The sequence below is a fragment of the Miniopterus schreibersii genome (genome assembly GCF_964146895.1).
Source record: "Miniopterus schreibersii genome assembly, chromosome: 9".
Classification (NCBI taxonomy): Eukaryota; Metazoa; Chordata; class Mammalia; order Chiroptera; family Miniopteridae; genus Miniopterus; species Miniopterus schreibersii.
The window spans coordinates 10,291,979-10,318,326 of record NC_138118.1 but is presented as its reverse complement, the minus strand read 5'-3'; the positions used below and the strand labels follow the sequence as shown (position 1 = coordinate 10,318,326).

The following is a 26,348-nucleotide window of genomic DNA, read 5'->3' as shown; positions in this document are numbered from 1 at the left end:
GAGGGTGCTAATAATTATGCCCTGCAATGGCATCACAGTTAATGAGACCAACACCTCTGGCTGATTGTGATAAAGTGCCTACTGGAGAGAGAGCCTCGAGAGCCCAGATGGCTGCTGTCCTTGACCATCACTGCAGTGATGACTATGAGGACTGCGGTGTCAGCTGGATCTTTCTGAGTACTCTGGGGTGATTATAGAAAGAAGTGACAATCTCACCACAAATCACAGAGAAGTTATGAGGCTGCCTAAAAGAATCGCTCATTTCTTACAGCCTCTGGACTGATGTCTCTGAAAATCAAGCACAACCTTTAACTGGGTGTGTCCAGAGTCACCAGCGATGCTGAAGTCACCACTTCACCAGCTCTCTCATGTGCAAGTTAGGCCAATGCTTGGAAAGTCAAGTTCTTGAAATTTGGAAAAGAGAAAGCTGGTTGGATTCACACAAAACCCAGGCTCTTAAACCTCCGAGTTACTCTGAGTTTTCCTCTAGCAACTATTATTGGCAGCCTAACCTGGAGCCAACTGGCAAAATAGAAATGTGGTCTGGAGTGTTCCAACCCCAGCATCACAGGGTAGACTGAAGCCGGGAGGGTTGGAGCCGAGAGACCAGACCTAGCAGACGTGTGCAGCTAAATTGTGCAGACTGTGGGAGGCAGCGTTACGTACCAGAAAGATCTAGTTATGCAGAGCTGTGAGCTGAAGCTTCTGCCTCTGTTTCAGCATTTGCATATTGAAAAGAAAATACTGGACTAGATCGGTAGTTCCACTTTTGTTTTAAGTAGCAAACACTTCACCCAATAAAACCATGTATGAAACCATGTATGAAACTCCAATATATAAAACAGGTAAAAATAAATTGCTCTGATTAGATCTTGTACCGAAATGGGGGACCTCCCCTTGCCTGCATCTCCCCTCACGCACCTCTTCAGAATCGAATGGCTCTACTGAATATAGTCAGTAAACCTCTCAATAGAATAATCTCTTCAGATCCTTCTTACTGGAAAAGTAACCGATTCTGAGTACCTCTTCTTAAAGTGTGGTCCTCAGATCAGCAGCATTGTGTCCATCGCCCGGAGAGTTGGCAGAAAAGAAAATTCTCAAGGCTAGCTCAGCTCAGCTCTGCCTCCTCCATCACTTGGAACAAGGTGCTTACCCTCGGCTCTCATTTCTACCCCTGGAATTTCCATCTTGAGGGCCCCTCCGCAGTAAGGGAACACAAATCACGTAAGAAAATCCCCTGAGAGAAAGAGCAATGTTCCTGAGAAATTCAGAGTGAGGCATTTTCCAGGACTCCATATAGCAAGTAAAGCAATGGAAAAGATCTTTATAAAGAAAGGCCAAGGCCACCTCACATTAAAAAGGGGGGGGGGCCTCGTATCTTTCAAGCAGGAGGGGGCTGGTTTCAAGAATGACCAATGGCAGATACCAAGAGGGCCCCAAGGAGACTAGAAAGCATTTTCTTTGCTGCAGAAACTGGCCAGCAATTCAGCGAGAACAATAAGCGTGGGGACTAAAGCCCTCCTGGGGAGCGTTGGGTTACAGAGTGGGTTCCCAAAGCATCACCTTTCCTACAAATTAGCCAGCTGCCAGACTTGGTAAACATCATAAATCTCTAAGAACAGGGCCGCACTCAGGAGGTGACCCAGGTGTTTGACCACGGCGGATGTTGAAATATGCAAGGCCAGCGTTGCCTGTGCCAAATGGGTCACAGCCACCCCTCTGTGCTCGAGTTTCCCAGGCCCCTGAGTGGAGCTGCTCACAATTAATGGCTTTGTCCGTCCCCAGGCCCGTCTCGCTGCTGGACATGGGGTTCCTCTCAGGTTGGTGGTCTCTCTCTCTCTCTCTCTCCTGCTCTCTTTTTCTTATTTCCACACATGCAGAGCAATCTGAATCAGAAATCACATCAGTCACCTAGAGCTTTTTTGAGACTGTAAGCGAATCCATCACTGGGGATGTCGGGCTTGATGAAAAGAGCGAGCAGAGGGCTGGGAAGCGGGATTCAGGCTCCCGGTCCTCTCCTCCGAACCCCGGCCCCAAGTGCTTTTGTCATTTGGTCCTTTGGTGTCCTGGATTCAGGAGCAGAATATGATTTTTAAGTTCCTTCTTAACGTGGTTACTGAGAATTCAATTTAAATATCAAGAATGTTATAAATGTCAAAGCACACAATTTCTTGTTTGATTTTTTAAAAGATATGTTTTTACTGATTTTTGAGAGAGAGAAAGGGAGAGGGAGAGAGAGAAACATCGATAGGTTGCCTCCTGGATGCCCCCTACCGGCTAGTTGCCCTGACCGAGAACTGAAACAATTGGGTGACTTTTGGTGCATGAGCCGATGCTCAACCAACTGAGCCACACCGGCCAGGGCCACGATTCTTCTTTAAGCTTTCTCACTGAGCGGTGGGTGTGAAAATGTGGATAAAGAGGACGAGAGGAACCCCAGAGGTCCCCAATGTGGCAACCTGTTCCCCCCAAAACTCCTGACTACTTTCACAAAAGCCCCAGCTTTGGGAAACCTCATAGATTTTGGAATCTAAAATCTCTTAGATTTTACTGACTTCAGAATATTCCAACCCCATGTCAACAAATGCAGTGACCGGTAGCCATGGTCATCTTCTCTTTCTATGTCTGGATTTTATAGGACCTTCTGGAGAGAGTACCTTAATTAAACACAGTGAAATAAATATATGTAGAGCACTCAATATGTGTATAGTGCTGCTTTGCAGGGTATTGTGCTATATTTTAGTTAATTTTTATTACTTATTCTATTTTTTAACTATTTTTATTGATTTTTAGAGAGAGAGGAAGAGAGAGAGAAACATCAATGTGAGAGCAGAACATTGATCGGCTGCCTCTTACACACCCCACACTGGGGATCGAGCCTGCAGCCCAGGCATGTGTCGTGAATGGGACTCGAACCAGCACCCTTTTGGTGCATGGGGCTCCCTCCAACCAACTGAACCAGGTCTATTGTGCTATTATTTTTACAACAGACGTAGCCCCTTCCTGAAATAGTTTACAATCTTTGCAGGAACAAGATGTGTCAAGTGAGCAGCTGAGTGACATGGGGGCCATGTGAAGGAGGACCCTGGGAGCTCAAGGAGCGCACGGTCAGGCTGGCTGAGGGTTTAAAGATTTTCCAGATAAGATGGGCTCGAATCTTTCTTCACAAGAACAATCTAGTGGCAGAGAGCCCACTGGAGACGGAGCTTTGAAATGGATGAAGAATTTCAGCACCTTGTTACTCCAATGCTAGGCCGATAAGAATCCCAGCAATTCCAGAGATTTCAAAGAGCAGGAAAGGAAGGTGGAATTCAACAGATTCTTCTATGTAGCATTTTATCATATGTGGCTCCACATGAAATGCTAACTTGTATATCCTTCGGGCTCATTATGTATGATTTTGAGAAGACAAGTGTATGGTTCTAAGGCTCTAAGTTTCCTTTCATTGTGTCCCCGGTCGTCTGAGACCTGCCCCATGGATGTGTGTGCTCTGAATGAGCACATGGCCACGGGCTGTCTCTGAACGATGTGCTACCATCCCTCCCGTCGCTCAGTGTCTGCTTTCAGTCACCCTGAGGTCACAGGCAGAGCGTGCGTGGGTTTCGGAGTCAGACAACCCAGTTCAAATCTAGCTTTTGCTCATTCCTGGCTGATGACTTGCGAAATCTACTTAACCTTTCTGAGACTTGTCTCCTTATTTTCAAAACAGGTCCACATTTCGAGTGAAATAAGGTAACTAGTGTCATTTGTCCCTCCCTTTCTACATTACCAAAGGGGGAATCTTTCTGATCCACCTACTTACCTACCTATTTCTCCATCAGGCCACCCCACTAACACCCAAGCTATGTATTTCACTCGCCTTCTCTACCGATACACAGGCTTGCTTTCAAATCTCACCTGCCAGCCCAAAGACTTGTGCAGTTCGCTTAACAACTCTCAGCTTCATTTTTTTCCTCTGTAAAATGGAATTAGTTTCCATGCCTTACAGACTTATTGTGAGGATTAACTGAAGTCATATACATAAAGCATTTATCAGAGTTTCTGGCTGGAAAAAAAAAAGTTAGATATTACAAAGCTTAGCTTTTTTCCCTTCCATTTCTTCTCTGCAAGCTGCAGTCCCCAGGGAGGGCATGACTTGGATATCCCTAACCTGAGAGTTCTTTTTTGAGTATTTCCTTAAACCTTGACATTGAATCAAGACACTGCAAGGGACTGAGAGCAAATATCCCCGTGTTATTTCAGCGAGACAGCAGTGTTCCTCTGGTGGCTCGCGGTTCTTTTTTTGGCTGCTCAGCTTCCTCTGTAGTCATTGAAATGGAAACTCAGGATTTCTCCCCTGTAGGGTTTTGTTTTCCATTTCATCGGAATCTGACTGAGATCTCAGACAGTCTCTGGGCATCCACAAAGGGTATTCAAACCTGCACAGATGAGAAGGACAGACTGCTCAGAGCTCAGGCCCCAGTGGCCAGGCAGTCAGGCTTCCTGTCCCCAGCCTCTCACAGCTTTGCTAGGACTCAGGGACATGACATTTTTCTACATTTAACTGACATTAAGGGAATGGTAAGACAGTCTAGGTCATTTTTTCAGTCCAGGCCCTCCTTGGTACGCCCCCTGAATACATATTCCACTAATTACGAATCCACATGTCTGAGTTCCCAGGACATTCTAAAAGGCAGCGAACAAATCCCTCCCTCTTTCCAGCTCCGAAATTCCCTTGCACCCTACATGGATGCTCAATGCGTGCTTGCTGGCTTAGGATGCAAGCATATGCATTCATATTTAAATGACAACCAGCGAGCATTCCCAATTTTTATACTACTATTGTCACTGTTATTGTAATTACTGTTATTATTTCATGCCTTGGGGGAATACAGTGTCTATTTTTTTTCTTTCCTATTCATCTTTCAATTCACACACACGAACCCCTTCTCCCAAGCTCACACTCGCTCCTCACTTCACCGATAAAAAGAGAAAAAGCTACATGTGGGGTATAAAATCTTTCTTTAAAGCAGAACATTTTAGTGTCGAACTTAAAACCCAGACTCTCTTTTCTAACCAGCCTATCCAGCGGATTCAATTATAAACGGGATCATGTCAGGCTTCTAGGAAATTCTGCAGTGCTGTTTTCCTCTTAGACTTTACTACCTGTCCTTACAGTCACGAACATTATTTATTCTAAAGATCAGAACACTTTTGCTCCATCTAAAACGTGAAGCTAGCGCTGGAAGAAAGAAAGGAAAGGAAAAAAAATCGCTGGAAGATGTGTAGATAGGCTAGAAAGAGCTAACACGCCATGTGAGGAGTACCGCAGGAAAAATATAACGCTGGGCACGAATAGAGGAAAATAAGTGAAGTCTTATGACACTGTAGGGATTTTTTCAAGTTGGCATTATCTGTTTTCTCTTGATTTTCTGACATTAGCTTGTCAATTGAGTTTCCTTCCTAACAGCAGTAGCCTTCCACAAGCCAGCACTCTGTCTTCTCCGGGCCTGAGCTCCTTGTCAACCTGTCCCCCGGGAGACCTTGTTACTCCCCTTGAGATGTCCTGATGTGCAGCTTACTCATGTTGCAGAGCAAGCTGGGGCCCCCGGTGCTCTAACTCCTGGCTTTCCTTTTCAAAGCGAGCTCTGAGGTGGGCTGTGTGTGCTGTGGCTCGACACTGCTGTGCACACACAGTCCATCAATGCTCTGTGTTCGCAGCTGTCCCATTCAGATCAGCCGAGCTAAGGGACAGCTAAGGAAAGACCCCACAGCTGCTGGACCTCCTTTGCCCTGACCAGCCTTGCTCTGGTGCTCCAGGCGGTGTGAGTTATAGAACAAACACATGCACCGCTAAGCAAGCAGCTCCAAGTGCTCCACTCTCTCCTCCAAACTCTGAGGTTAATACCACTTATCAAGCTGGCTTCAGGGCAGGCCTTCTACCGGCTCATGGCTTGATTAAGAACCCAAGAGTTGTCTGTCTGTGAGAAGATAACCCTTTAAACCAAATATGGTTTGCATTTCTGTTTGGTTTTAAAATAGTTTTTAACCAAATACTTTTACATAGAATTTCTCTCCCTCCCTCCCTATTTCTCTCTCTCTATATATATGACTTTAATACCTGTAACCTGAAAGATATAAATATTTATATATATATATATATATATATATATATATATATATATATATATATATATATCTTTATATATAAAAAATAATCTGTATACAGGAAATATATAATATACAGACATTTCCTACTCATATATATATATTCACAGAGTCATATTTCTCCAGCTTTGTTCATGTCCGCACTCTAACTACAATATTTATGTGGCAGCCGTGGCAATATTTCTCATCACTAACAGTGATTGATACTGATGCCAAGTTCTTAGACGATAGGTGATAAAAGATATTTTACATGTGGATTTTCAAGTGCTCTATAACAATATTCTTTTCTCTAGATATTGACTAAAGCTGGCGTGGCTTTATGGTTTCCTCTTTAATATTCATTTCTCAGCTGTGCTATGGCAACAGCCTTTGGAACTCAAACATATGAGCCCAGATTTAAATACATGTAATCAGGAGAAATAAAACATTGTTTAGTGCTTAAGTTATGGAAGAAAAAGTTACCACGGTCTTGAGTTCAGGTGCTATTTATAAATTAGTTAGGTTTTTAAATGTGTTTTCCTTAAACTAAGCCATAGGTGACCAAGGTAAGTAAAGCACTATGTGTAATATTAATAACTATTTAATTGTCATCAATAAATTACTACACGTTACACAACAAGAAGGTCGGACTTAATTGTTGAAACTGTATGAGAAAAGGTTTAACAGTTGTTTTGTCGCTTTCCAGGGCCAGAACCGTGCTCGGCAGGAACTCAGGTGGCCTTTCCCGAGCCTCCTTCCCCAGCCATGTCCTTCCCTGGCACATACACGTTCTGCAGCTCATGGTCCTCTTTTCTCTCCTTGAACCCTGACCACTACCTGAAATTGTGTCTATTTATTTGGTTCTTCATTTACCGAGACTGAAAGCTCAAGGGAAGTAGGTACCTTTTATGTGTTCTCCCCTGTGTTGCAGGGCTCAGAATAGTATGTAGATATGCTATTATGTTTTGGATGAGTGAAAAAATGGATGGTGACTCACTTATTAGAATGCCCCAACTCCAGAAAAGTGACACCACCAAATGCTGACAAGGATGTGGAGCAACAGGAACTCTCATTCATTGCAGGGAGACCTGTATGGGGGTATACAGGAGATCTCTGTACCTTCCTCTTAATTTTGCTGTGAACTTGAAACTGCTTTTATTAAAAGTCTTGAAAAAATAAAATTAAGAAAGAAAGAAAGAAAAAGAACCATCAAACTCATTATCTGATTTTGGTACCAGCAAGGAAAAAGAACATTGAGGAGTAGAACTGTTTTATCACAGGAATTTAAACTTGCTTATTTTCGGTATTGTTCATCTGTTGAAAAAAAAAAACAAAAAACTAAAAGTAATTTTAAAATTAAAAAGAAAAAATATTGTGCCAACCACACCCAAGAACAGATGAAGTTAAGGGAATAAATCTCATTGTGGCACGTCAGCATAAAACTGATGAATACTTTATGGATCCTACCCTATTCTATCCTAGGCCCTTCCTTGTTTCACTGTCCCAGCTTTAATAAATGTCCTCTATAAATCACAGAAAAGAAAAAATAAAAATAAAAAACAGATGGGTATTTTCAAGTGGTGACATCTATATTTAGTTTTAAAATAAAAACTATATAATCATATGTAGTTGTTTTTCAGGACTAACATGTACACAGATATATACCAGCATCCTCACTTTGCATAGTAGTGTAGGTTCATAAAAATGATCATGTAAACCAAAACCATGGAAAGCAACCTTAATAATCAATGAGAAAAATGATTTTTCCTAAACTTTTAAAATTTTGCCAAATCACTAAAAACTCTTACTATCAGTCATAAATTATATGGAAGTTTAAAATCACAACAAACCTGACATTTTGTATACTGTAATTTAAAACATTAGAAATATTGAGGTTTAAAGTATTGCATTTTTTGTAAAATACTTGTCAAGGGTATTCTGAAGAGCTTGCTTTCTTTTTCTCTTTATATAACTTACAGTAGAGAGTGGCCATATTTTCTCTGTCTTGGCAACATGTCATACACCTTTCTGAGTTTGGATTAGCCTCCAACAATTTATTCTTCATGCTTTCAATGTTGTAAAATACACCCAAGAATCCCATTAAGGTGGGGTTTTTGCCAACATCAATTCCTTTAAGACACCTCTGTCTTCCCCGCCTTCATCATTTATATCTATGAGTTCGCCTTCACTAAGTACCTTTGGCTGCATACACAGATTCCCTCAAATGGTAGCAGTGTCAACGGTCCCACCTTCAGTTATTTCTTCTAACTCCCATTTATGTTTCACTTCAGTTTCATTCCAGTTTTAAATTGATTTAATTAAAATACAAAGTTGGCCAGTCTTAGAGTCTGATCTAGAACCTAGAATCATTTCCCAATAATTTCTGGAAGATAGCTAGCATCTTATTAGACCCTAAATACATGTGGAACATGTTTTACACACACACACACAAACACACACACACACCTGAAGGCTCTGGTTTCATAGATGGAAGATGAAGAACTTTTAGAGTGAGATTCAAACTCAGGTGGACTATCCTAAGAAATAGTGCTCACGAACTGGACAAGCCAGAGTTTTAAGCCACAGAATCTATACACAGGAAGAACACAATAGCAACTTTTCTTTAAATTTTTTTATGAACTAGATCCACAGACTATGAAAACCCCCAGAAATATGCTATGCGGTAGATGAGGCAATCATCATTCTTTTTTCTTGAAGAAACCTTGGGCAAGTCTCCATGCTCTGAGATTTCTTATTTTACATCTGTACAAAGGGCAATAATATTAAACGGATCTCTTACACTACTCTGAGGATAAAATAAAGCATTTGAAAGCAATGAGCAAATAAAATTAATACATGGGTGCTACTTGTTAGTTTATTCTAGAAAAGCCTGAACAGTATGATTTTTTTTTTCTTATCAAGTAGGTCACATGCAGATAAGAGTCTTACTTGTATTATCACAGGCTCATCCTGGCAGAAGGGTACTTGTTGACCAAAGAAACTAGAAGAGGCAAACCTCCAGGAAATCATAAGATTTCACCCTCCGGGCCACAAATTCCCTGGACCAGGACTTGCAGACTAACCCGTAATCTGGAACAACATTAAATACAATATATTCTGGGCTAAAAGGCTTTCTTAGAAATCCTCATCTGATCTCTGTCTCCAGAACACATCTGCTTCACGATCGAATTGGAGATTGGAAACGAAACAATTTTAACTTCCAGAGCTTTCTTTTCTTTGAGCAAAGCTGCAAAAATACTTTTTAAGGAAGGAAAATAAATATGATCCATTTACCTCGACCCTGGCCTCTCTGCGATGGAGGATTCCTGGAGCTGGGTAAAGAAAATGCCAAAAGGGAAGAGAGTGTCCGTGTGCCCAGCAGAGTGTGAGAAGAAGGTGCCTACTGGGGACAGCAAAGACAAAACCAACCACCCCCAAAATACCCTCCCAGGACCAGAGCCCTTTCAACAAAGTACCTAAAGGACACTCTCCCTCGAGGGCACAGCCCTGGCTTTCCTTCACATATTTTAATCAATATTTGGTGAGCTGTCACAATTCGGCTTTCACTGTCACTCTGGCATCGTTTCTGGAGGAACTACTTTTTCCACTGGCTGCAGAACTGAAGACTCTGAACACGATGGGCAGATCACTCATCTGAGCAACAGAAAATGAGCCACTTCCAGGAAAGAGCGCACATCTCGGTGTGGGCCATCAGTGCACGTCTAAATTGCAGTTACTAAATTACAGAAGGTTCTGGAAGGCCCACTGAACTCTTGGAAAATGTGGCTTCAACCATTCCACTGGCATGTGAAGTGCCAGAACTTGAATGTGGAGTTTTCTTGAAAGCGGAGGCCTCCAAGGAATTATTAAAGTAAGAAGCAAAGTAATAAAAAACATTCCCATAGAATAAAACTGTTCACATGGTCTTACCTCACTCGAGCTAAAGCGTGTCGCAAGAGCTCCCGGGGAGGAAGGTACAGTCAGGAGAGGGAGGCCTGAGTTTACATGGAAGCCTGGTCCCCGCGGACCAAATGCTACCTGCCCGAGGCTCCTTCTCGTCCAAGGGCTGCCCCAGACATTAGGTTGGGGATTCTGGGTCCCCTGTGCTCAGCTCTGAGAGTAACCCTGTCTCCACAATCCCTTCAGGCTTGGGACACTCACCTCTTCCCCCAGTTCAGCTCCTTCTCTAAGTTTCTTCTGTCAGTGGCACTAGCATGCTCCCAAGCTCATCAGCTTCAGCATCTCACTTTTCACTCACCCTTCACGGACCCAGCTTCCACCCTAGAGTCTAGCCTTCAGAAAACTCTTATTTTTCTTCACTGCATCTCCAGAAAGCATTCCTCCTAAGTACCTACTTTCCCTAAGACATTTGGAATTTTCTTTCCTTCCCTTCCTTCCTTCCTTCCTTCCTTCCTTCCTTCCTTCCTTCCTTCCTTCCTTCCTTCCTTCCTTCCTTCCCTCCCTCCCTCCCTCCCTCCCTCCCTCCCTCCCTCCTTCCCTCCCTCCCTCCCTCCCTCCCTTCCTTCTTGTGCAAATATTGGGCTAAGAACTCCATAGTTAAGTCGGGAAGATAAAGTCATTTAAAGTAGCCGTCTTATGACAAGAATAAAGCCAGGATTCACAGCATTGACTCTACCCAGAACTCCCACTTTCTCTCATATCTTCTTGTCTTTAAACACAAGTCAGGAGACACTTCCTCCAGGAAGCCTGCCCTGAATCCACTCCCGGCTGTATTAGATGTCTCTCCTAGGGGCTTTCAAAAGTGCAAATCTAGGTCACTGCACACACTGTACTGATTAGCTGTTTACATGCCTGCCCCCAACTAGACTGTGAGAGGTGAAGACAGACTGTGCCTTCATCTCTATATCCCTAGTACTTAACCTAGAGACCAGCACACTGCCTTCATGCATATTTTAAATGAATGAATGGAATAAACAAAATTACCAAAGATAAATCATAGAAAGTTGTAGAACATAAGAAGTATTCATTTTAACTAGGAGAATAGACAATTCTCTCCTATTCTGTTACTTTTCTGAAAATTATATCTCCTATAGTCTACCAAGTTTTTCTTTCCTTCCTTGCTTGTAGAGAACCTTCAACGATTCCTTACCATCTAAAATGATATAGCTCAAGCAGAGCAGCTTACATTTCAGAGGCCTTGCTATCATTACCCAACACTTCCTTCTAATCCTAACTGTCACTTTCTGGCCACCCCCTCTCTGCACAAATGAGGCCCATCTGCTCTCTGGCCCCCCAGTGTCCTGGTTCTGATCATCTCGCTTTAGCGTCTTCTCTCCATCCTTCACCTGCGTGCTTTCTCCTGCCTCCCCACCAAATACACAACCACTCCGTCTTTGAAAATCCTACTCCTCTGTGCAATACCCTTTCCACTCAGACCAAATGCCTTCTTCCTGGAGAACCTGATGGGACACCCAGTTCCAGTGCATCATGTGCCACATTGTATGGTTCTCCAGCTAGAAGTCTGCTTGGTTCCCCTTATGAGGACCCACATCAGGTACCCACTGGCTAAGATAAGGGTGGTGTCTTTTTGTCTCAGACAAGTATTCATTGATTACCAATTCTCGATAAATTAAGCACTCCTCTCTCAGGCAGACATCCTATTATCCAGCTACCCATGGATGGGGCTGCTTACATTAGATAGAAGATTTAATTTAATGAGAAGAAATAAAATTCTTTTATCAGTGTGTCGGTTATGAAATCACCTACTTTACCCGTGTTATGAAATAAAAACTTCCCACTCTCCCTTTTTCATAATCGACTCTATCATAGTTATTTTAACGTCTTCCATGCAAAGTAAAGATGTTTTTTTCACTGTGCGACTAGCCCTTTAAGATAGGTGTCTCCTTTTCATTGTGTTTACCCTAGATCTTGTAATCACAGGGCTCCTGCATGCTTTTCAGCCTTCCAGCCTTTTCCCCCCATCAAACCACATCAATATCAGTCTTAAACTTTAATCGTAGAAGACATCCAGAGGCCCAGAGGCCCCACGGTTCACCTAAAGGAATAACTTCACTGCGCACAAGAGGCAGCGGGGCATGGAGAATCCATCGCCTACCCTTTCCCAGCCCCTTCCATCTGCGCCCCACTGCTGGATGTCCAAGCTTGAGTGAATGCTTTCCAATGGGAAACTGGAGCAGGATTTCTTTTTCCCATCCTTTGGTCCCTATTGTATGTCCAGCTGCACTGGGGCTAGCTGCTAATCAAAGCCAGAGACTCTCATACACAAACAAACAGGGCATTGTGGCCTCCCCCAGGGCTGGAACGCAGGAGCCCAACAAACAATTTAGTCAGGTGATAGCAGGCTGGACGAACAGACAGAGCATCGCCCGGACACCCTCCTGCCTACGCTCCCCCAACCCCTTCTTCAGCACAGGCCTAACAACAGCATTCTCTGTGCAAGAGAGGGTATATCGCTGGGCACTGGCCAGGGGAAGAAGGGGGTGCTGAACCAGAATAGCTTCAGACACTCACTGGGCCCTTGTCCTGGAACAAGGGGATGGAGGCAGAAGAGCATGTTTAAGAGCTTTATGGCTAGAAATAAACGCCAGTTCTCTCTCTCACTAGCTTGTGATTCTGGACAAGTTACTTAACTATTCTGAGACCCAGCTTCCTCACTTTTAAACTAGGAATTAAAATCATCTTTATCTCATAGGGTTGTTGGGGAGCATTTAACCCACCATTTTTAGAAAGCACTCAATAGATATTAGATATTGTTATTAAAGTTCATGAATGTTGCTCAGAAAAGGAAAAGGAGAGGAAGCAATAAAAAAAGAAAGCCAAGTCTTCAGCTTCTAGAAGTAGCGATGGTGAGAGATGGAGGCTACTCACTGGCCCTGGAAGTTCCTAGGAACTTCAGAACAACGGAGATGCTGGCAGGTCCTGAACCTGACTTATTGCCATGTGTCCCCAGAGCACATCAAGGAAAGCTAGGAATGCCAATGGCCAGCATGAAGCCTGGATACAAGGTGTCTTCATACAATAAATAGCAGAAGGCAGGACTCCGGGTGTCTGAACACTGATAGGAGAAATATCCATCAATATAAAAGATGGAGAAGAAAAGAAAAGCTGGAGATGCCAAAGAAAACAGCTGCTCATGTCACAACATTTGGCTTGGTCAGCCAGTTAAAATATTAAATCTTTCCAGGGATGGAGGCAAGGAGGGTGAGGGAAAGAGTAGAAACTAGGTAAAAAGTTATCCTAATTCTGTGCAAGAGCAAACATGAATTGAGCACCTACTGTGTGCCAGTTGTTATCTGGGCAGTGGTAAAGTGAAAGAACTAGAAACAATTACCCAGCAGTACAGTAGGAACAATGAGATCTGTAGCAAGATACATGGCCACTGGCCCTCAGAATTAAAATAGTGACTTCCTTTCCATGCAAAGGACCCACGATTCAAGATGCTTTAACAACTGAAGTGTCTTTATTTGGAGACCTCCGATTCTGAGGCAGGAGCTCTTCACTGGACAACTGCTACTGTTTTGTGTTCAAAGGCTTCCCCTGAGAAGAGCAAGGAGCCAGCATTGCTCCACACAGCCGGGCTCACTTCATGGCATTGTTATACCAAGAGGCATCTAGGGCCCAGGAGATCTGGAAAGCAAATGAGACAAACCCACCCCAGAGAAGTCTCCTAACAAACGCCACCAGAGCCAAAGGACCCAAAGTTCATCCACAGGGAAGGAAGCCTCAACCCTATCTAAGACGAGTTCCTCTCCCCAAGCACAGGGCTTCTATCAGATTTTTGGATGTTTTCTAAAGTCTCAGTTCACCTGTACTACTATTTCTTTCGTCTTCTTGGTCTTGCTGCCTTTGAAGCTGACCTCTTGCAAGAGAACATCACCGGATGAGTCGTTAGAAACCCACAGTTAGTTTATTCTTAGAAAATGTGGATCTAGTTAGAGAGAAATTGGTAGAAATCCACCTCTACCCACTTATTCCCACTGAATTGCTTTTGATCTATTGCTCCAAACCAAATTCCTTTATGACAGCCTTGAGGTGCATCTTCAGATCCCCAGATATCACACATCAGAGAGCAAACTCTGTGATCCCCAATCATCAGACTCAAACAGCTATTTAAAAAGGCTCAGAACCAGATAGGCTCAAGTTGGTGGGAACTCCGATGCTGGCCTAGAGGATAACAGCTATTAACTTTCTTCATCCCTCCTCTACAAACAGGAATGCAGTCATCAAACCCAGATTTGATCGGACTCGCTTTAAAGCAGAGCCAATTTGTACACTAGTGGTTCCAGCAAATAAATAATTCCCCAAACGGTTCCAAGCCCTGGAGAGACATGAATCAAAGAGGTCTGCTGCTCCCACAGTTTCCCACCTGGAGTGCCTTGGGCCCACCCCTCAGCCCAGAACAGCTCAGAGGGTCCCCAGGCTCCTGGGACCTGCTAAGGAGCTTAGATTGGACCTGGATGGGATCAGGCAGCTGTGGCTTCCCGGGGGAGACTTTTACCCCATGACATGTATCTGGAAGGGTCCTCAAGGCTAAGAATGGAAGATAGTGTTTACTCAGCTTGACCTTCAGTTGGCACAGGCGAGGTTCCCCAGGATTATCTGTTCCCATCCAAAGAGCACATCCTTTGCCCGGACAAAGATTTTTTGTTTGCTTCATGGGATTATGTTTGTTTGCATTTTTCTATTTCCAACATTTTTATGAGGACTTAATATTAATTTACTAAGCTTTTACTTTAATGATTTACATTTACCCACGTCAAGCCAAATAAATTAACTTTCCATCTTAAGTGGTGCGTTTGGTAGGAAAAAAATGCGCATGTTAACATGTGTACAGCTGTGAAACATATAGCATGCATCAATTATAATGTTGACTTTAAAAGGACACAGTTATTGAAACTATTTTTGAAAGTTACATCAGAAAAACTAAAAGTATATCAGAACGTTAATAGCGGCGGTGCCTTTGTTGAGCGGGAGTATAAGTGAGTTTTTGCCTACTTTATAATTTTAAAAATTTGGTTATCTTGTACCAGAAACATAGATTTTTAGAATGAGATAAAATAATGGGCTTATATTTGTGTTTTCCTAATGACAAACATAATAATGAAGAAACTCTTTTCATTATTAGTCACATAACTGAAGTTAACCTTTCACAAGTCTGACATGCACTGAGTGATACTGAGATTTCCGCATATTGCCAGAGAAATAGAATCTAATAGTTAAATGCATATTATAACCAAGAATAGAATATGGGGGAAAGGCTTTTTTTTACTGTTTAAAAATTTAAGTACCTACATCGGTCAGAATAATTTAATAAGCTACTTACTTTCTTTCCCATAGCCGCTTCAGGCTTCCTCACCTGAACCCCTTGCACTACATCTAAAAAATATAGTGCACACAGAAGGCAACATTTCTTTTTGTAGGAAATATGTTTTAGAGAACTAAATGGATCCTTGCCCAAGAGTCGCCAAAGCTGCAGGGTATTTTTTAATTTTAAGCCAAAGATCCAACTTGTAGTTTACCAGGGACACCCCATCTGGCCGGCTGGCAGACGCCCCGCGGAACCCCTCTGATGTCTCAGAGGTGATTCTCTGCCATGGGGAGCCGTGGTCCCACCGCTAGGTTTAGAAAAGGCCTTATTATTAGCAAATTCCGAATTTGAAAACATTGCTATAAAGTTTTGTATGGGCTCCAGTTGTGAAGGTTTTCCATTACCTGAGCTTGCTACCCAGATAAGTTCCTTACTGATTAAATCTGGACTCGGGCAAAAAGCTCTGGCTCCTTCCCCAGAAGCCTGGTGCCCCCAGGGAGTGACACAGACAGATGACAGCTGCTCCACTCCCATCCGAGTTTGGGAGGGGGCAACCAAAGGGAGTAAGATGCTGAAACCCTAAACAAGAGGATGCTCTAGCATGAAGAAAACATGTTGCATTATATCCATTGCATATTAAGAATGAAGTTTCCCCAAACCTTCCACACTAGCTTTTAAGGCAAATGAAGAAAGAAGCATTTGGATCACTTAACACCCCCTCCAGCGAAGGGCTCTAGCAGAAGCACCCATAAAGAAGCCTGTGTCCCCGCCTTGCAAGGGGCCACTTAGCAGACATTTGGTCCTGTCCAAAACGCCCCCTGGGACATCTGATCCACCCCAAAAGGCCCTCGGTATTTGGTCCCTGACATGTGGCATTACCAGCTAGGTCACCAAGGCAAGAAGGGTTATTATTGGCAATACAGCAACAACACAATTACTGACTGGACCAATAAAACATGATAGTATTTATTATGTATTAATCCCGTAAACCAAAAGTATCAGTAAACATTATAGGCTATTTAAACCGAGGGACATTTTTAAGAGCGGACATTTTGGGCAAGACTAAATATTAAGGACCATTTGGCATGGACCAAATGTCTCCGTGGGCATTTTGGACAAAACCCAATGTCCTGCCAGGAAAGGGCTTTTTACTCTTAAAGGGCTTCAGTCGTGTCAACAGTAATTCAGATGGTGGCTGCAAATTTCTTTTACAAATAATCAAACGTCGTAAATTATTCAGACATGAAGATATAGGCGCAAGCAGCCTTTGCATATAGCAAGAAGTGTTACTGTCCGTGACCCTCACTGTCTTTATTAAGCTATGGATTTTAGGATTGGAGAGTTCTGATCTCTCTTCCATTCTCTCAAGTTTGTTGGACTAAACACAAGGGGTTGGCTACCCAAAGTGAGGTCCCCATGCCAGCAGAACTATCACCAGGGAGCCTGCTACAAATGCAGACTCTTGCCCCGGCCGGTGTGGCTCAGTTGGTTGGGCTTCATCCCATGCACCGAAAGGTCGCCGGTTCTATTCCTGGGCAGGCACATACCCAGGTTGTGGGCCCGATCCCTGGTAGGGGGGCCTGCAAGAGGCAGCTGATCGATATTTTGCTCTCACATCCATGTTTCTCTCTCTCCCTCTAAAAATCAATAAAAATGTTTTGTTTTTAAAATAAATGCACACTCTTAAAAAACTGCAGGAGACCTCCTGAATCAGAATCTGTACCTTAGTAGGATCTCCGGGTGACTGATAGACACATCGAGGTGTGAGAGCCACAGGCATAGTATAAACAAGGTACTGCTCATCAACTGGAAAGACCTAAATTTAGTGAAAATCACCAACTGAAAAATTTGGTATGTCTCCTTTACAACTCTTAGGAAGCACAGTAACATAATATTTTGTAAAAGATCCTTTTCAGGACTGTCCACTCCCTTGTTTTTTTCACTATGACTCAGATTTCCTTTTCTTCACACCTGGCACACACCTTTCCTCCTCCTCAAACTTACCTTCCAGCCTCTTAGACAGTCTCTGGGTGTCCTGAGAAGTTGACAATGACAAGCAGCAGAATTGAGGAAAGAGAAGGAGAGAACTGGCCCCAGTGACTTCATTCACAATAGCCACGTTTAGTGTAACAGGCTACGGTTTATCAACACTGCATGGTCACAATTTACCTTTACCACCAACCTGTGCGGTGGGCTAAGCAGGTGATATCATCATTGCCAATGCCATGGTTATGGAAGATTTAGTGACATACTCCGCATCCCACACCAGACAACAGTCGGAAATATGAAATAAATGCAGGTTCCTGCATCCAAACCTTGACCCTTAGTTTGTTAGAGAACCAGATGGGCATGAGACATGAAGCCAGCGGGGGAGGGGGAGCCAGGTGGACTTTCGTCAAGTGTTTTGTCACCACGATCCTCCTCATCAAACACTCCCCAGCCATCAGACTCCGGAATCAATATTTCACATTCATTTCTAAATTAACACCTTGCTGATTGGCTATTTCAAGCCAGAACTCGCCCGGGAGGCCAGCTACTTTGGTCAGCAAAATGTTTAAAATTACTTAAATTAATGTAAGTGCAGACGTGAGTTCTCTCTCGAACAGTCAGCAATGTTAGGGCTCAGAAACATGTGTATACTCATGTCATGACCAGTCAGCAAGGTGTCAATCCAAGAAGGTAAGTACTAGTGATCTCATTTAAGAGGTAAGAAAATTGAATAAAGACCATTTATTTGCTGATGGTCACACATCTAGTAAGAAGAGTAGCTGTGGTTTCTACCTTGATTTTGCTGACCTTGAAGCTCAAATATTGGAATGTTAGGGCTAAAGGTTCTAATGCATCATCTGTGTCCTGGTGTCACATGTCCAGGCTCCTCAGTTCCACTTCTCACATCAGAATCTCTGTGGATGGGCCCCAGGCATCTGGAAGCTAAGACCTGACACTAGTTATTCTGATAAGCACTGAAGACAGGGAACCACTACCCTAGGGCATTTGGGCTCTTACACTGTACATACGTTGGAGTTTAGGTTGGATGTGACAGGCAACTGGAACACAAAATTAATTAGCCAAAGAAAAGAGATGGCCTTATATCACAGAGGAGGAAAAAAATACCCAATCTAAGAATTTGAAGACCTTTGTTTACATGGCATTTAATGGACTCACTTTAACCTTTCTAAGCTTATGTGTCCCTATCAACTAAAAAAAAAAATCTTGCTCAGCCTACCTACGTAGAATTGTTGCAAAAATATCAGAAAATAAGTGTGAAAAGTTCTGAAAAGCAAATGTTTTAGAGCCACGTTGGAGATGTGGTGAAAATCCTCCCAGTGATCAGTCTTGTAAGCTTTAAGTTAAATGGTTTGTGAAAGAGGTAGGTCGGATTTCTCTTTCTATACTGAAGGAAGCACGAGTCGGAAACCATGCAAGGTTTGGAGCCTTAAGGCAAAGGAAGTGGAGTAGAGAACCGGCAGCTATGGATGACCTTTGGAAAGAAGGGAATGAAGAAAGGAGAGCCAGACAGGCTGCTTCTCGAGGTGCGAGGCTGCAAATGGGGGCGCTCATGTTCAAACATGAAATTGGCACCAGGTGATATTTAGGGGGATGAGGCACTGAGAACAGACAGTCAAGGTCACTGGAGCAGGAGGGGCAGAAACAATGGTATTCAGAGTCATTGACTTACTTTTTCATTCAAATGCCACACATTTTGGGGGGCACTTCAAGGGTCCCATGGTAGATATTCCAGGGTTCTTGAGATGAATGAGTGAGAGTCACTGCCTTCAGGGGGGGTGTGGTGTGGGTCGGGCAGAGCCATGGTGATGGCCAAGAAAAGGGGTCAACACTGCTGGGAACTGAGGAGTTGAAGTCACTGGAAGGGGTGAGTAGAGGCTGAGAAGAAACGCGGGGGAGAGAATTAGGGCGCCACCTACAGGGGGATTTGCTGGGAAAACCTTCCCGGGCGCCTTCCACCTCCAGCTCCTTTAGTTTCGTCCAAAGTCCACATCTGAGGTTGGGGGACTTGTGTTCTTTCCCTCTGTGTCTATATTTTCACTGCAGAACAGTCATCTCATGTCTGGTATAAATTTCCCTGAAAAGAACCTCCAAGGCGAGGTGTCGCGCCTTTAAAATTATGTTTATTCTCAGTAACTCAGGCCGAATTCTTAAGATGTCACTTCCAATAATTGTTTTTCTGCTCTATTATGTGGCAAATGTGAAATGAAAACAGGAAGGAAAGGAGAGTTCACCTGCTCTCCCAGAATAAATGACATGAAAGCAACGAAAAGACAGTGATGCTTTTGAAATAAATATCATCACTCTCTCCATTTAGTCGCATGGGAGTTACTTTCCTTTTTATCGTAAAATTTTTTTTCATCTCTTTGTCACTGGAACGGCCTAGGACAAAACTCTTGTGTGTACATATTTTGCTCGAACTTGTCTTATTTAATTTGTGTTTTGATCTTATTAGTCACACACCACTGAGAGGCCCCACGCTGCTTAAAGGTGCATAGATTTATCTTCCTGTCCCTGGTCACACTACGTGACACGAAACAGGGCAGTCAATGCCTGCAGGTGTCTCTTATGGGTAAGAGTAAACTAACAAGAGGCCCTAACTGCAGTCTCCTTCCCCAGTAGGATGGTGTTCAAATCATTCCCTTCGGTGTTCATTCAAAAAAACAATTAAAAACATGAGACCCAAACTAATAGAGGATGGAGAGACTTGAGAAACTCAGAAAGTCACGATCAGCAGTGAAGTATTTGGAGAGGGGGGAGGGAGAGAAGAGAGGGGAGAGGAAGAGGGATAGAGGGAGAAAACAAAAACATCTGGAAATGTCCAGGAGGTTAAGAAGGTGGGATTAGCAGCCCAGGGCTGTGTGTCAAGAAGAAAGAAGAAACGCAAAAGGCCATTGGTTTGATAAAATGATTGTGATTTTTAAAGTGTTTCTTTCAGAGGTGGGTGGGGGTGCGATGGATTTCCTTTGTTCGAGATGTCTTTTAAATAAATTTCCTATAAAGAATTTCCTAAGTTAGCACCACTTCCCAAATACAAAGTGTCTGCAACTGCAGAACTGTGAGCCCTAGAGAAAAGAAACTAGGACTTCAATGTTTCTTAAACATACCACACTGACCAGCACAAATGCGAGGCACCCTGCACCTATATAATAAATATTTTTATTATTAAACTGACTTGCCATTGTAGCAAGAAACATTGTACGGCTGAGTTGAGTGGAGTCAAGGTTGACTTCAGTCTAGCGGGCAAGGTTCAGCCTCCCATGCCTTCCAACAGAGGGGCACCCCCCCATACAGGTGTACGTCGGGGGAGCTATGCCATCACAGGTAGGGGGGGGATTAGGCGAGTCACGGCCAGGCTGCCAGGATAGGAAATGATAGCAAAAAAAGGAGAGATGCGAACCAGGAGAGGAGGGACAGGGAAGCGAAAGAACTGGAAGGAGTGGAAACAGAACTGGAGGTACATAGAGCACGCCATTTGTGTTTAAATGATGTTTTGGGTTTCATTAAGTGCAATTCCTAGAATTAAGAGCTCAAATGTCAGTTACTATGACTCACTTCTTCAAGATTAATATACAGCAAGAGATTTTTTTGATTTTCATTTTTTACTAAGTATGGAGTTTAAGAATCGAAGGGTTCTGCTTTTAGGAAACTCATGATGATGACCTTTTTTATTTGAAATGTCACTTTATCTAAACCTACTGTAAAGAAATGGTTCCAAAACAGAACCCAGTAGAAGAAATTTTTATTTCTCAGACAATTCAAGCATGAACTACTCACCGTGGTCCTTGCCTACCCTTAAGATACAGGGACTCGTGGTGTAAGTGATCTGCATAATCAGTCCATAATATTATCATAATGACAATGCCTCTGATAATGTTACATTACAGCTGCCTTTTGAAACCACAGAAAATTTAACTTCTCATTTACCAAATACTAAAGTAGGGAGCAACAAAGGGCTTGTTATATTTGACAATCTAGAAAGATCGTATGACACTTGGAAAACTGTGCCACATACAAGCCTGGCACAAAATACATGGAAAAATGACCCAGTGGATGGAAAGTAGGATTGGCCAGAAACACCAAAAATGGAAAACAACTTTCCAAAGGGCGCCCGTGACCCAAATTCCACTCCAGCCAGTTGACTCCAGATGGAAAAAAGCAGGCCCAGCTCAGAAAGAGAAGGTCCACATCTGAATATTGTTTTACCCCAGGACAATGGCACAGCCTTGTGCCAAGAGGAGGCAGAAGTTCTGATCATTCATTAAACAACTGCCAGGGGAGACTGAGCATCGGAGCAATGCGGGCAGCTGGGGAGCTGACTCTCCGATGCTCCAGCGTGAACCACACCTTGAGGTGGATGCAGGTGCCCTCAGGTGTGGACCGTGTTAGCTCACTGACCACCCTGGGTGGCCTCAGTGTGGACATTACCCTCAGGAGAGAAGTCAAGAACAACTCTCCTTATCACGGTGCGACCATATTAAAAAGCGTAAGTGTTGGGAGAACTGGGATTTCTATCCTGAATTCTGACTTCTGGCCTTCAGTCTGCAGCTGACTTACTACATACACCATTTTGAGTAAGCCAAGGCAACTCAGTCTCCGGAGACAATTTCTGAAGAGTCACAAAAGCACCACATGGCAAATAGGAATATGTTCCAAATGCATGTGAGAATCATTTAAATGAGAAAGAAAGAGTATCTTCAAAGGGGAAAAATTACTGAAAGTTAAAGTATTTCATTCCTAAGACTGATTTTATTGATAAAAGCAATGAAAGTATTTGGGAATCTTATTTCTATCAGGTTATTGCCAGTAATCGGGTTTTGTGAAAATGCAAACCAGGCCATTGGCTTTACTGGAGTAAAAAAAAAAAATGCCCATTAAAAAAACAAGTGAGAATTGCAACATACTGCTATATGTAAAGACCAAATAAGGTATACATGGAAGCTTTCAATAAATTAGTAAATTTAGTACCACAAATATCAATATCATGGAAATCACAGAATTATGTATTATTATATAACAGATATGTTATACCATATATACCATTAAACACATACTGTTTTTATTCTGTATAATATCTCATTTAAAAGGTAGGTAATAAAGTTATACATTAATAGTTTCCTTTCTCTCACAGCTCTAGTTTTGAAAATATAATGCAATTGTATCCACAAGTGAACAGCTAGAATACAGCACCTGGTGAGATACATATGACTTCAGGATGGCAATTCTTATAGAAGACTTTCACTAAATTAGGCAAAAAATGTCCTAAAGGGGGCCTGGGAACAGCAGGACAGAAAAGATGACCTTCTAAAGTTTTAAAGTTCAATTAGAGAACTCGAAGCACAAGGCGTCTTAAAGCACAGAATAAGGGCATTCGTTTATTTTTAAATAAAATAAGTTTTAAAAAAATCTCATCCTCGAAGTGAGAGAGTACAAATACCAGCACTCTGAAATAACTCATGTCTCAAAGAAGGGAAAAGAGAGAACACCACTCTAATTTCCTTTGAATTTAACTGGACTATAAAAGTTTTTTTTAATGACGTGCTCTTTAGAATGCATAATTAACTTAAAAAGGAGCATAATGGGGATGGAAGCACAAGCTTGATTGTCTGGGCTGGGGGACACTCCCATTACCTTGCAGTATCTCCACACATCCCCCTAAGATCAAGGGCTCCACGGGGCTCCACCGCTTCTTGCCTGGGATCAGGAAGCTGCTTCATGATGTTATCAGTTCAAAAGCTCTTCTTGGAAGTTCCTGAACCTCCTCCCAGGCCCTTCCCTCCACACACACACACACGCACACACACAGAGGCAAAATGCCTACTAAGATCAAAGATGCTCCCAGACCGGTACTGGGATGTCCCTCACATGGCTGAATTCTCCAGTCCCACCGCCACCCCTCCCCACAGGCCACTCCTGTGTGTTCAAGGTTTTCCCAAATTCCCAAAGCAGTGTGACTGGGGACGGGGTGAGCCAGCCAGAGTGCAGTTCAACTCCGTGTGCGTTCCCGAGTGTGCATGTGTGTGAAGGCCAGGGGGGGTGTGCGTGTGTGTGAAGGACAAAGGTGTGCGTGTGTCAGTTTTATGCTCCCTGTGTTACGTGGGGAAGGAGTTACATACACGCCTCACTTTAAAATTACTTCGTTAACTTATTAGAAACATCAACTTGGAAGCGAGGACTGGGACAAACTGGCAACACATCGCCCCCAGCTTTATGTGGGTGAAATAGGACGTCCCGGCGCGGGGCAGGGATTCACATCAGCACTCCAAGGGGAGGTGGGGGAGAGGTGTGTCTTTGAAACTTCGGACCCAGCCCTTTCCCGGAACCATCCCTGGGCGGCCGGAGGGGAGGGAGTGCGCGATGCCAGCGAGAGGCGCCGGGCGTCGGCGGGCACGGGCGCAGCAGCCCGCCCGTGGCCCCGGCCTCGCCGCTCCGCGCCGCCGCGCGCAGGTCCCAGGCGGCCGGAGAACCGGTGGCCAGGGAGGCCCGCCGGCCCGGGCTCCAGGCTGTCCCTCCCTCCGCAGCCGCAGACGCACCTCCTCCGGCAGGTTCCACAAAGCGCGGAGCCCCCCGTGTCCCCCAGGGCGGCGGGGACGGTCCGAAGGCGCGCGTGACATTCGCTCGCCTTTCCCTAACCCCAGGGCCCCCCCGACTCTCCAGACCCGACCGCCCCCCTCCCCCCGCTCTCGCCCCGAAGACGCCTCGGTTTGCCTCCGGAGCACAGGAGTTTCCAAAGCCTCCCCAAGCAGGAAAGCCACCGAGGCAGCCTCTCCCCAATCTCTCCACCCTCAGGTGCCGGCGCCCCCGGAAAGTGGCAGGAGGCGAAGGAAACTCGCTCGGAGCCCCCCGGGGGGACGGCGCGCCCCTCTGCACTTACTTGCAGTTGCAAACGTGCCGTCCGCGCTCAGGCTGCCTTTGTGGGAAGGGGCGAGGGGTGCTGCTCGGGCTCCGGGTACCGGGCGGCTGCTGCTCCCTCCTGGCCGGCGACCGACGCTCTGGGCTCGCTCCCCCTGGCTTCCCTCCGGGCTCTGCTCGGCTCCGAGGCTCCCTTGGCGGGATTTTCGGACTGGAAGGCGGGGAACCTGATCCTGCCTTGGACGCGATCCCGCCCCGACAGGGAGGGAGCGGAAGGAAGGGGGGCGGCGCGCGCGCGGGGGCGGGCCGGCGGGGAGGGGGGAGCGCGCCTCCCCGGCGAGCCGATCGGGGAGCTTATTAAAGGCGGGGTTCTCGGGGGCCAGGCCCTCGCCGCGGGAGCCGGCCCGCCGACCCGACCCGGCAGGCCCGAGGTGGGGCGCGGCTTTGTTTGGGGCGCGGAGACGCGCACAGTGTTTCTTTTCCCAACTTTACGCACGACCTGTTCTCCAGGTGGCCGCGCACCGCGGTTCACCAACGAGGACATCTTAAGTGGGGGCACGGAGGGCAGCTTAGGTTACGGTTCTGGCCCCAGTTTTGTGTGTGTGTTTTAATAATATTCAGAATGAAAAAGCAGCGCCTTCAAAACCAGCCCCTGGATCCTTCCTTCCCACCCCGGAGGCCCGGCCCACGCACCGCGCCTTTACCTGCAGCCGGGGCTCCTTCTGCAAAATGTGCGAGGTCCTTTCTCCGCGCTTGTCACTGAGAGTGACAGATGTCTGAGCTTTCCCAATTAAACGCCATCTTCCTTTAGGGGGCTCTTTCCTTTTTTGGCTTCCTTGGCGCCTTTCCTGACCTATTTAGTGGCATGCCTTTGACACCCAAGAATTTAGGGGATTCATCAATGTGGTTCAAATCCCAGGGATTGTAAAGCTCGGAGGCCGGGCTTCATGGCTTTCTGGAAAGTCCATTGTGTTCAAATGAAAGATGCTAAGGTAATATCTCTAGGATGGCTTAGCACAGATGAATATTTATGATATAGACGAGATAAAAGTATTGTGTAAAATGATTCGGTATAAAAATAAATTTACCCCAGACGTTCTCAAAAGTGAAATTTTGAGATTCTCGGCCACTTCTCAGTTCTTTCTTGTTCATGGTCTTGCTCCTTTTACTTTCTCTCAGCTTATCATTTGATGGCGTCAACCCCAAAAGTGATTGCAAAATATAATTCCATTTCCCAAAAACCTGAGGTTGCATCCCTTCAGTTCAATTTCAACATTGTCTTTTAAGTGCCTTATATAATTCTTAAAATTTACATTGACTTAGAACTATACCTAAATCCAAAAAAAACACACAAAAACCAGAAATAGATTTGTAGCAAATACTTCTTAGGGACTCTGGACTCTTATGTTGAGGGAAATGTAGACAAATGGTCCCGTGGAGGTGCCAGGTGGGGACAAAGACATGTTTCTACAAGTAGGGCTTTAACTCAATCAGTCAATCAGTCAATCAACCTTTGGTTTTGAGGGGTTTTGTTTTTTCAAAAGAAGAGACATCAGGATTTCACTTACACACCTTCAGTCTGCACGCTTTACACTTGCCATGTACGCTCCTCAAATGAAATAAATGAATAAAGAACTGTCTGCCTTCGACACACAGACTTCAGGTAGCCTGTTTCTCTTTTGTGATTTTATTTACCCAGTGAAGCAAAGCAATGTTGTTTTAATCTGATTTTCCCCATATAAATTGTGGAGGAATGCATATTATCATTTTTTATGATTACTTTTCCCAGGCCCTTTACTGAAAGCGACTTCCCAACGTTCACCGTCAGTCCATAGGGACCTTAAACAAGGCGCTATCCATTCTCGCTTCCTTCCTAAACTTTATCTTAAGGTCCACAAATGTGACATGTTGCTACCAGTTATTATGGTGCTTACTTACCAGGTTGATAAAGCAAGCGTGAGATCCCCATGATCTCCGCTCCATTACACATGCTATGTCAGAAATAGAACCCTTGCCCAGTTGGCGTCCCTCCGTGGCCCAGGGGGTCATGGTTCGATTCCAGGTCAGGGCACAT

The 26,348-nt window shown here is 44.4% G+C and overlaps 1 protein-coding gene across 4 annotated transcripts in view; it reads right to left on the bottom strand.

Moving 5' to 3' along the window:
• PTN (pleiotrophin) overlaps positions 1–24,693 on the bottom strand; it is an 88,036-nt gene extending 63,343 nt beyond the window's left edge. The window contains exon 1 of one of the 4 annotated variants that reach the window (XM_081147455.1): positions 24,297–24,693. Coding sequence is in view for 2 of the 4 variants with exons in the window: in XM_081147453.1 (XP_081003579.1) it covers positions 23,054–23,139 (86 nt within the window). In the remaining 2 variants the exon portion in view is untranslated. Of the gene's footprint in view, positions 1–23,053; positions 23,435–24,296 lie in introns of those variants that run through there. The other 3 variants (XM_081147456.1, XM_081147453.1, XM_081147454.1) reach the window with 3 other exon arrangements.
• Between the last annotated feature and the right edge of the window lie 1,655 nt (positions 24,694–26,348).